Consider the following 12253-nt stretch of genomic DNA (forward strand, 5'->3'; position numbering starts at 1 on the left):
GACCACAACGCAACTCATCCCAGCCCTGGCAAAGGTCCTCCTGTACGGCCTGGGAATAGTGTTTCCAATTGAAAATATTTATAGCGCAACGAAAATAGGTAGGCCTTGCCAACAGCTTCCTGCCTTCCCCAAATAACCCCCCTCCCCTGTGTTTACCTGTTAGCATACTCCGTGTGCACTTCATGGGGACAGTGAAGGCCTATGGTGGGCCTCCAAGCCAAGCACGTAGCTATAATGACTGATATTATGCATAAACAGATGGAGAACGCGCAGTATATGATTGGGCCAGGCAGCAGAGGGGCGGACACTCGAGAGGGTTGATGTCTGATGTCGTGTTTTAAGGGAAGGGGTCTAATCAGCCGGGGATTATTTTCTTGGAGCTCTGCCTGAAACAGGGCTCTCCCCCCCCCCCCCCCCCCCCCTCCACCTCACTGGCCCTGCATATGAAACCACTTCTGCAAATTTATGTCATTCCACATGGACATTTCTTCTTTCTTTTTTTCTATTGCTTTTTTTCGTCCTCTTCTTCTTCTCCTTCTTCTTCTCCTTCTTCTTTTCTCCTGGCCTCTCTCTCCAGTGTTTGAAACATTAAATAAACACCAACCTTCACTCTTGGGCTATGTTCAAGCAGATCGGCGGCTAGCTCAGACATCTCCTCTGCTGGCCAAGCCTAATGCCCTACCGCCTCAGCATTAGCATGTGAGTCTGATTTAGCTTGTTAAAGTCCATTTGTCCCAGGACCAGGGAGGAGAGGGCCACACTTAATGCTTTTCAGACTCCTTCTATCAGGGCCTTGATCTTATCGAATCCCCCAGCCAAGCCTAAGTGTTTACACTGTGTAATTTTGTGTAACTTATTGCGTGTTTAAAGCGTGCGCTCTCAAAAGGGGCCAGATTTTTTGGATGCACGCTCCACGTCCTGCCATCGCTGCCCAGTGATAAATCTGGAGGCTGAGCCATTTGGAAAGGAAAGACAAAAACGTCCTGCTGCGCACAAGATGCCAAATTGGCAATATCTCTTTGGATCTGTTTTATTTAATCATAGTATACACATAGAGTGGACAACGACAAGGCAAGATCTTGACAGATAATGCCAGTTTCGTGTCTTTCCTAGAGTTTCTTGGACGTTTTCAATTAAATCAGTATGGGATTTTTTTTTTTCCTTCTTCTGAAATGCAAGTCAAGCGGTCCCTGAGTCTTGTCACCTGTCCGTCCAGCCTGTCAGAAACACTTTTTGTAGGTGACTGAAGTGCATTTAGCCCAGTTGCACTCGACCTGCCCAGTGGTGACCTCATTCTCGTGCCTTGCAGGGAAGGAGAGCTGTTTCGAGAGGGTCATGCAGAGGTTCGGCAGGAAAGTTGTTTACATCGTCGTGGGAGACGGAGTGGAAGAGGAACAGGGCTCAAAAAAGGTGAGAGGAAAAAGCACAAAGACCCGAGAACTTTCTTCTCCTTGTCTCCCCCTCCCCCCCCCCCCCCCCCCCTCTCTCATTCATCCTTTATGTCCCCCGCGAGCAAATTGGCTAGCAACAAAAATTGAGAAGAAGAAAAACAAAAATGAGAAAAGCTTGACAATGTGATCAGCTCCTTTCTGCTCCCAGCTCTGGGCTTTAGCGAGGAGGCGAGGTGGCATAATTATAGATTGCTGCCCTGGGCCCATGCACAGGGAGAATGCGTGTAACGCTAGACAGGTCCTTTCAGGCATGTTTGGAGGAAGAACCAAGCCCCATAAATAGAACATGCATTTAAGCAGCTTAAATCTTTGTTGACAAAATTAAGCTATTTACTGCCATGACAGGCCATGTTGGAGTGGGAACCAGGTAAGCTTGACTGGCAGATCCTTTTGATGTGCAGGCAAATCGTGGATTAATATGCACTTGTCCACCCCCCGACCCCACCCCCTCATCCCAACTCCTAATTTGGTGTTGTTCAGTTGAAGAGATTTTTTGGGTTCCCTCCAAGCAGTTGACAAGAGTTGTGTACTCTGCGTCTGGGCCAAGATTTTAGTGTAAACTTTAAACTTTAATGGTGCCTAAACCACAGCCACCCCAAAATATTCATGAAGCAGTTAATCACCAAACCCCCCACACACAGTGTGTTTGCCCCAGAGGTAAGGATTGTACACCACGCTGAACTGAACACAGAGAGGAAAAATTGTCCCCTGTACAGTCTATGAGTCTTCCATATATTATATAGGGTCACATTAGTCAGGCAGCGCTTTAAATTAAAAGTGGTATTACCCACAGGGGCTTAACCTTATCAGTGAACACTGAAAGGTGTGCAGAAATGTCCTCTACAATATGGGACTTCCATGTGGTTATTTTACGGTTACATTAGTCATTGTGTACACAGTGCATGAAGGCCGGTGCAGGAGAGGAGAGGTGAGGAGTTGTGGCTTACAGACATTAGCTCCACTTCAGGCTTAGAGAGCAGAGCCGCGGGGCAGTGAGCAGAACAGGGCTGTGCAGGCCAGCCGCATATCTGAGGGGACGCTGGGTGGAACGGCACAAGTGTAGAGTTAACCCTCTCTGTCTGTTCTTTCTCTCTCTCTTTCTCTCACACTCTCTTTTTCCCCCCTCTGTCTTAAAAGAAGAGACCCAGAAACAATTCGCCCTCCAGTTAATAACTCCACCAAAAAAAAAAAGAGAGAGGGAGAAAGAGAGAGAGAAGGAGTGGGGAGTGAGATAGCATCTCAGCAGCTTTTAAACTTAAAAGCAAAGACGATTTACAAAACAAAGGGAAAAGAGCCTTTTAAGGGTCAGCGCAGACTTCCCTAAGCGGAACACATGCCGGCGAGAGCCCATACCTTTGATAAAGGCCAGTAATGGGGCACTCCACGGGCCGAGGACGCTGCCTGACAGGCCCCTTTCATTCTGACAGACTCATGTTTCTCCCAGCCTCTCCCCAGGAACAATGTCTCATTCGCAGGCTCGTCCCCAGCAGTTTGGGGGGGGGGGGGGGGGGACGTGTGCATTTGCAGAGGATTTGCCAGATGAAGTTTGAGGATGCCGCCAAGATAGCGATGGGGAATATATAGTCCCTCACTTTTTCAATGGAGCACTCATAAGAGCTCTTGCGCTTAGTTAAAGCATTTGGGCTCCATTACTTCACTGAGCACATTAGGTGTTGAGTACGAGATATGTCGTTCTTGACATGGTCTTTGGAGATTCTTATTGCCAAGACACGATATTACAGATAATTTAGCGTATAGAAAATGTTTCTAAGTAAGGTGTGTTCAGCAGTGTAATGTGTAGATGCAGGTGTCTACATGTTGATATAATTGAACCATCTCTGGCATGGGAACTTTGCTCTTATACCTGTTAAATGCCAAGAGATTAATATACTAAATCAAACTTATAGATAAATAAATAAATGAGTGTGTATCAGTGAGTGTCCATCCATGTGTATGTGTGTGCGTGTGAGTGTGTGTGTGTGTAAGTGTATGTGTGTGAGTGCGTGTGTGTGTGTGTGTGTGTGAGTGAGTGCGTGTGTGTGTGTGTGTGTGTGTGTGTGTGTGTGTGTGTGTGTGTGTGTGTGTGTGTGTGTGTGTGTGTGTGTGTGTTGTTTAGTCTGGCAGTAAGGAGCTGTGGTGGCCCTTGAGAAAGGCAGCACCTCCTAAGCCTCCTGTGGTGTTATGTGCTGTTAAGAATGTCAGGCCATTCACATGGGTGTGAGTGTTTTTCCAGGTGAAGAGCTAACAGTGTGTGTGTATATGTGTGTGTGTGTGTGTGTGTATATGTGTGTGTGTGTGTGTGTTTACTCTCCTCCCTTCTCTAGCCTTCTTCTCACTGTTTTTTCATTTTCTCACTGGTTCTCTTCTCTCTTGCACTCTCAATCCCTCTCTCTTGTAATCTCTCTCTCCCTCCCTCTCTCTTATTAGCTCTCATTTCATTTCATCTCTTTTCTATATCCCTCATCCTTTTTCATTTTTTTGTCAGTGTCAGTGTCTCTATCTGTCCTTATCTATCCCACTCTCCTGTACTTTTTCTATGCCCTTCTCTCTTTTCCTCTCTCCATTTTTCTCTCCCTGACTCTCTCTATATATCTCTCTCTCTCTCTCTCTCTCTCTCTCTCTCTCTCTCTCTCTCTCTTCTCTGTCTGTCTTGGGTGGAGGGGCCAAGTTGGCCATCTTGACCTGTTATAAAGTGTAAGAGTGCAGGGTAAGATGAGGTTAGTGGCATAGTGCCTGTTATCAGCAGGGGAGAAGTGATGTGTGGCACTGAACAACTATTGAAGACTTTTTTTTTCATCTGACAAAATGGTCTGACTTGATGTTCTGTTATAAGGTCAAGGTTTGTAAAGGTCAACATCTCACTCTACCCCCCCCCCCCCCCCCCCCCCCCTCCCTCTTCCTGCTCTGTCTGCAGCACAACATGCCCTTCTGGAGAATCTCCAGCCACTCAGACCTGATGGCCCTTCACCACGCTCTGGACCTGGAGTACTTGTAGCACTGCGACCGGACCGGACCCGGATCGGACCTGAAAGGCCCAACACACCAGACAGCCACGACTCACACTTGCATCTACTGCGACCTTTGCCCCCTGACTCCCATCTCACACAGCCCCCTCCTTACGCCGTCGTATCAGAAGATTGAGTTTTTGGGCGGAGGAGGGGTATCAGCCTCAGTCCCTCCCTCCTCTGTTGCCTCGAGTCTGCTTTCCTCGAAAAAGATAGAGATAAAAGATGACTGAAAAAAGAGAGAGTGAAGAAAGAAAAGGGGGAAGGGCCTTTCCTGAGTGACAAGGTGGACATGTTGACATACGGCCACGGTTCGTCTTAACCCCGGACCTCTTTTGCGAATCGGCGGAGAGGGGATTTATGGCACTGCAGCTGCTGGTCCCTGCTTTACTGTGAATTGGCTTCTCACTCTCTCTCTCACTCTCTCACTCTCGAAAAAGAAAAAAAAAGCCATCAAAATGTTTTATGAGCCCTGTCTGTGCCGGGGCTCGGCAAGGGTTCACACCTGTGTAGAAATGAGAGCTACCGACGTCTCGGAACTCAGCCAGACTGATCCTCTCCACAATCACCACCATGGCCGCCACCTCGGTTTAATCCTCAACCATCAGCAGTCCTTCTTCACCCCTCTCTCTCTCTCTCTCTCTCTCTTCTTCTCATTCTCTCTCTGTCTCTGTCTCTCTCTGTCTCTTTTTCTGATGGTACAGAGACATAAGGCTCCAGCTGCTCAATCAGCCGGCCTCCATTTGGCCAGCGCTTGGCCGGCCTCGCCCCTGGATGTCCCGCGCTTCTTATTTATGAAACCTAGGGTCACCTCTTTGTGAGTGGTGTTTAAGTCCCACAAAGGTACCTCTGTGAAAGACTTGTGCCTTTCTGCGTCAACTAAGTACTTTTGAATTCCACCTCACGGAGAAGTCTATGGGGGAAGAAACAAAAATAGAGGATTTTCTAGTAATTTAAGAAAAAAAAACTTTATTTACATTGCTGAGATAATCATGTACAGAAGAAATCTTTTTTTTTTTTGGTGTGTGTACATTTGTAATCACTGGACTATTCCTTCCTATATTCGTTTAGGTACATGCTGTTGAAAGGTGGCAATGCTTTTTTCATTGAAGTACAAAAAAAAAAACAGCACACTGGCACTTTCGCTTGTGCGGGGGCCTCAAAGTGTTGATGTGTTCAAGGGTTTTTGTTCATTAAACAAATATTGTAGATACATGGGATTTTGTGATAACTTGTTCTGTCAAGACCAAAAGCATGGATGTCAAGTGTCAATGATTTAATTTTCATTTTCGTTTCGTTTTGTTTTGTTTTCATTTCATTTGTTCAGTGCTGATCTCTCTCCCCGATTTCTTTCTGCCTCTCCTCTTCTCTTGCTGTCAGAGAAAAAAAGCCTGGTGTTTCTCTCTCTCTCTCTCTCACTCCTCGAGGCGAGGAGAATGAGAATTTGGGCTCCCCTCTGATACTCCAGCCCTTTTGGTCAACATTTCAGTCGGGGTGTGTCTGCTCAGAAGTGTTTTCCGAGTATGAGAGGAAGAGGCTTTTAGGATGGAACACAGGAGGTTAGCGTTAGCGTTAGCATACAGCCTCAAAATTCAAGCCTGTGACTCAATGGATATCAAGCTTTACCTTATGACAGGTTAACAGGCTGTGTGTGAGTGTGTGTGTGTTTCTGACATGACCCCCCACCCCCACCCCCACCCGTACCCCCATTTTCTTGCCTGGATCTGAACCGTTTAACTCAGGTTAAACTTCAGCCTCCCCGATGGGCATAAAAGCTTACACTAGATTTTGACTATCTTTTATACTGGCGCTAAAACAACAAGGAACTCTTGTACAGCAAGTGTAATTTTGTATGAAGTAGTCTTTTTATTTTGATTTTTTTGAAAAGGAAAAAAATGTGTTTCTGTGTCCACTTTGAATCGCTGTAGTTGAAATTAATTGAAAATTCATTATGCCTATTGATAGTGCTTATGTTACTGTGGACTGGGGAATTCAAGGAGAAAAAAACTATATAGGTCTTGGACTTAAACAAAGCCACTACTCCCTACAAAAAAAAAGAAAACAGAGAAAAAAAAGGACGAATGGGTTGAGGACATCCATGTGCTATCGACTGTGAATTTCCTCTTCAGGAACCGATGCGATCTGTTTCTAATTCTCTCCCCACTCCCCCTCCCCCTCACGCGGTCACTGTTTGCTGGGCTCACCTGGGAGAGACCCCCTCCTCCCTCTCTTAGGAACCTTCTTCTCACCACATTTACAATTTCACTCCTCTGGAAGAAAACTCTCTCTTTCTCTCCCTCTCTCTGTTTTTCTCTCTCTTTTTCCCTGTTCCCGGGAACTACATATTGCTGCTAGGTCAAGGTATCAGTAACAGTAGGCCTGAAAATGTTTTATAGATTTACACAGCAAGCTTTTTTTTTATTTCAATGTTGCAATCATAATGCAAACTGGAAATAATTTACAATACATGGGCCTCATCGGGGAAACACAAAGGTTTGTTGTGTCTGCAAAGAAATGAGATGTGTACAGATGTTTTTGACATTATTATTTGATTTGTGTTTAAATTAATAAAAATTGATTTGTGAACTGTAACACATACACTTCCCTCGTTGGAGTGATTGAAATGGTGCCTCTGACAATCTTTTCTGCTGAACTGAAGATTCATTGAGTGCTGTGTCTCTGTTTCTTATTGAAAGCATTGAGAACGGTGTTTACATGTGTGAACTGTGGAACCTAAGGCCACGTCTCTCTATCTCGCTCTCTTCCTCTCTCTCTCTCTCTCTTCCTCTCTCTCTCTCTCTCTCTCTCTCTCTCTCTCTCTCGCTGTCCCTCTCTATCTCGCTCTCCCTCTCTCTCTCTTTGCTCTTTCAAAGAAAGCTACTTTCTCCATTATTGCAACCATAGGCAGATACGTCTTTACATACATGTAGTGCTTGCTAGTTACTCATTTTGTGGAATTTACTGAATTTCTGACCCGGCATCAACTTTTATGTCTTCTCTCCTCTGGCTTCCTTCTGTTTTGACGTTGTCTTTGCGGTTTTAATATATCCTTCCACTCCCCTAGTCACACTTGTGGGTTTTTACACTTGAGAGATGTTTGTGTGCAAAGCCACCTCATGGTTTCCTCTGCTTCTCTTCTGCTGAAGGATTGAATTTGGGATTTGGAAGGGTGTACATACAAAAGTCCAGAACTTTTTGTATGGAAAGCCTTCAGCCCCTCAGCAAAGAGAGAGACAGAAAGAGAAATAGAAAGAGAGAGGAAATCGGTAGCATTTCTTTCCTGCTTTTTCATTAGTTCTTCATTTCTTTGTTTAATTGTGGTTTGCTTGCAAAGCCCTATTGTCATCAGGATTCAGTAAATCTAGTAAGTCTTGGTCTAATGTACCAGAAATCAGCATACACACACACACACACACACACACACACACAAACACAGTACCGCCCATTTCTAGCACATGTACACACAAGCAAAACAGAAATTGTCCACAGTGATAATGCATAAGAACCGATCAAGTAGTCAGTCAGTGTGGACACATGTGTCCAATTTCCGATTTCAGTCCAATTTAAATTGGATATTGGACACATGTGTCTCCCCAGAACTAGATTCATTGTGTCCGACTTGAGTCCGACTGGACTCCGATGTAAACCCCTGGACACACGATTCGATTCCGCTGGTAATTGGACTGGGCACGCATGTGTCTCTCGTATCTGATTCAAATTGGACAACAACAACTTTTGCACGTGCTTGAGATCGTGCCCACAGACATATACATGCATCATATATAATGTATATGATATGATAAACGCTGCTAGACGCTCAGTTCTCGTGCTCCCTCTCATTCACGTTGAAATACTGAAAGCGAAACTGAAACTTTGAAACTGGAACGCAACTGTTTGGGACAGAACGCTATTTCAGTGAACAAATATTTTCATATTACTTTCCACCAGTTGTTAGTCATGTAATCCATTCATATCGATGTGAATCAATCAAGACTAATACAACTTTAACTGTGGTGTGTTTTTGTTTCATTTCACAACGTATTTACTGTATAATCAATGGTAGCAGATGTAAACATTCCGCATTTGATTTGAACTGACGCGGCCAAGATCTAGATTGGTCACTGCCATGTGCTTTGAGATAGAGCAGTTAACCCCCCATGGAGACCCCATGGAGAGAATTGGATGGGATCGGAGTGCTGCCATCATGTGCCCGCACTGAGTGGTTAACTGATACCTTTGCTTTTCCTTTAAGAAATTGTCATGTTTTCCTTTGCAAATATCTTGTTCATGCGTTCACCACTGAGATACACTGTAAATCTTGAAAAAGGTCTCAAAAACAGCAACAAACTCCTACTCTCAGTTTAATCAGTGAGTAAAACTAAAGACAACCCCATCATAAATGGTCGTACTCAAATTGACAGTATCAGAGGAACAAATTGGACGCTTCGTATTGTTCTTGGGGATCACAAAAGCAAAGCGCTCCGCTAATTGAGAGGTCTCTTCATGGTTTGGCCAGGCACTAAGAATAACACTGACTCCCTGTGAATACTTAGACTAAAGCTCACTGCATATTTCTAAAACATCGACCCCCCCCCCCCCCACCACCACCACCCTTCCCTTTGCTATGGGGAGTTGAGTTAGTTTAAATAACACATGAAAAATATTTATGAGGCTGACTTTATGAGGTGGTCAAAGCAAAGACAGTTCGGCATGTAACATTAGCCCGGACAGGGGGAAGAAAGTCCTCTCTCCTCCGAACCGCATAGGAGAATTAAACACGCGTGGAATTTTATTTAGGCCCTGCACTGTTTAATATTGAAATCAATTATGTTTTCAGCTGGCGTCTGAGCGATCGGCCAGAGAAGGCACCGATCAACCAGACATGGCCGGGCTAGATTGGGCCGTTATCCCAGGAATGTAACAATACAACGACCTTATAATGCTCTTCTCCCACTTCCCCAACAGCTGAAAGACAAAATACTGTCTAAGGCCTTGACCCTGGGGAGGGGGCTGGAGGTGTGGGTGTGTGGGTGTCTGTTGGGGGGGCGGTCTGGCCTCACTGAAGGGGTTTTGTTCTTTCTTTGATATATTTCCCGTCTGCGCTCCACACATGAAAATGACTGCAGTTAGATGGCAGTCGGCGCGTCTCAATTGTTTTGGGTTGTGGGCGGCAGTTCTCCTTTTTTTTTTTTAGTCTCGAAAGTAAAAAAAAAAAAAAGAAGCTGTGCTCCCAGACATAAAGTCCCTGAAGTAAAATCACTTCTGCTGGAGATTCCAGTTATGTCGCCGGACGACTACGTTCTATATAAATGGATGCCTTCTGTTCTGGCGAGGAGAGGCGAGGCGGGTCAGTGATGGCCCTGGTCTCACTTCACCGCCACCCGCTGTGCGCTTCCATATCCGCACCTCACACTGCCGCGGGCCTGTCAGGACGGATTTACGATGACAATGTGATTCTGTTCCTGTCTGATCACTCTTCACCTCCCATCAAGCCTCTAAAAATAAAGACCTCTTGCCCTCCATACAGACACCCCCCCTCGCCCAAGAGCGACCCAAAGAGCAATGCAATAACAAACAACACCATTGGTGATTTACTGCTGCCGGCCAGACAGCCATTTCATGCGGATTTACATGCTGCCGCTTGCACAGTGGAGTGCGTCACAATTGAACTAATATTGTATTACATACATATCAGACGCTAAAACACCCGATCTGACTGAGCTGCTGCAGCCTGAGAGGGGGTTGTGTGTGAGGTGTGGGTGTGTGTGTGTGTGGGGGGGGGGGTTGTGTGTGAGGTGTGTGTGTGTGGGGGCTATTAATATTAGAGCATGTTCCCCCAGACGCAGTAGCTAATGTGCCTCAAGCTGAGGATAGGGAGTTTGTCTCTGAAACACCCTGACTACATTCCAGTAGAGAGAGAGAGTTAATGAGCAGGAGAGAAAGAAGGAAAGGAAGAATGAGAGAGGAAGAGATGGAGAGAGAGAGGGGAGGAGGGATGGATGAGAGAGGAAGAAGGAGAGATGGAGGGTTATGGAGAGAAACTTAGAGAGAGAGAGAAAGATAGCAAAGAATGGAAGGTGACGGAAAGAGTTGAGTGAGAGAGAAAAAATGAAAAAGAGAGAGCAAAAGAAAGAGCAGGAGAGAGAGAGAGAAGGAACTCAAAAAAATTAAAGTTAGAGAGAGAGAGAGCGTGTGAGGAGAAGAAAGAGAGAGTGCACATTGAGAAAGAGTAAGTGAGCGAGTCCATAAAAATGGCCCCATGCCATGTCTTTCCACTGCGGGCTCTGAGCATCCAGCCCGCTGCTCTGCGCTGTCCAACAGAAACAGTAATGAAAGCTCATAAGTCTGCGCAGCGCGCCCTGTCACTTCGCTGCCACCGCCTCTAATAATGTTGTTTGGCTTTGAGGGAGTGTAAAACACATTGGAAGTGATCGTTGCTCCTTCTCGCCCCAAGTTTTGGACGGCTGGCTTTTTTTTACGAGCTCTCCGGCCGGCCCGTGCACTCGCTTGCCCGCCGCGGGGTGACACACTGGCACACGGGTGAGACACATGAAGACACACACAGACACACACACACATTCAGACACATAGACACACACATACTCAAATACACACACACACACACACACACACACACATTCACAGACACACACACACACAAACACACATACACACACAAACACAGACACATACACACACAAACACACACACAAACACACACACACACACACACACACACACACACACACACACACACACACACACACACACACACACTTGTCCCTTGTTCTAAACTGGGCCTGTTGTTTGCTGTTTGTTTACTTGTCTCTGTTACTGGGATTCTATAAAGGAATGGGGTGAGAGGCCAGGAGATGGTGGTAGAGAAGTGTGAGGGGGTGTAGGGGGCGCAGCTGGTCATGGGGCGGGGGGGGAGGGGGTGCGGGCAAAAGCACAACAGTAGAGGGCTGGATGGGGGTGTTTTTGTGTGGGGTGGGGGGGTCAACTACCCAGAAAGTTTCCATCACTAACTTCAACACCATGTTCCCTGCCTGGGGGCGTACAGTTGACAGCAGCATGCCCCTCCACACTAAAGCAGCCCTGCAGGGGCCCCTGGAAGCCCATCTTAATGGAGCTGTGGGGAGGGGTGCTGTCATCCGAGGGGGGGGAAGTTTAACACGGATGCTGAGCATCCCACAGAAAACAAATGGCATCGCGGACCTTCGCTCTGTTTACGAGGTTCCAAGGCCTTGACTCAACCCCATTAGTCTTTTTCATCGGGACCAAATCATGCAGGCTTCGGCAGACGCAAACCCGCAGCTGAGGAGAACAGCATTCCAGGCCTACTCCTACTCCTGCTCCTGCTCCTGCTCTTGCTCGTACTTCTCTGTTTCAACTATTCCATTTACGAGTTGCGCTTTTGGAGACACGGTATGGAGGAAAGTGAAGGTACTGTGTGTGTGTTTTACGAGTGCCGGTGTTCCCAGGGACCTGAACCCATGCCCTTGGTGTTCTGTGTGCTAAGCCCTACCAATTGAGGTTCAAGGGCTAATTCATACTCCTTCCACAGAACGTTCCCGTTTTCAACTCATATTCCCAAATCATTCCCATTCACCTCCCATCCATCGGGAGTTGAGCTGAATTTCTTTTTGATTTTTTTTCTCTCCACCAATCCTTGACAATAATGTATGCAGACAGTAAGACCAGCCTTCTACTTGACTCAGTCAAGTGCTTCCCTGCATTCATTACTTGAGCTGAACATGCTTACATGTAAACACTGACCGCTATCATGCCAGCACT

At 46.2% G+C, this 12253-nt stretch overlaps 1 protein-coding gene across 13 annotated transcripts in view; it reads left to right on the plus strand.

The window, feature by feature from the left end:
- Positions 1-7048, plus strand: part of eya1 (EYA transcriptional coactivator and phosphatase 1) — a 73757-nt gene extending 66709 nt beyond the window's left edge. For all 13 annotated transcript variants that reach the window (XM_080855360.1, XM_080855359.1, XM_080855364.1 and 10 more), the window contains 3 exons: positions 1-98; positions 1310-1410; positions 4366-7048. The exon at positions 1-98 is cut by the window's left edge and continues 24 nt beyond it. In XM_080855360.1, the coding sequence (XP_080711486.1) occupies positions 1-98; positions 1310-1410; positions 4366-4446 (280 nt within the window). In that variant the 3' untranslated portion in view covers positions 4447-7048. The remainder of the gene's footprint in view (positions 99-1309; positions 1411-4365) is intronic.
- The last annotated feature ends 5205 nt before the right edge of the window (positions 7049-12253 follow it).

Source organism: Sprattus sprattus (genome assembly GCF_963457725.1).
Source record: "Sprattus sprattus genome assembly, chromosome: 17".
Taxonomy (NCBI): Eukaryota; Metazoa; Chordata; class Actinopteri; order Clupeiformes; family Clupeidae; genus Sprattus; species Sprattus sprattus.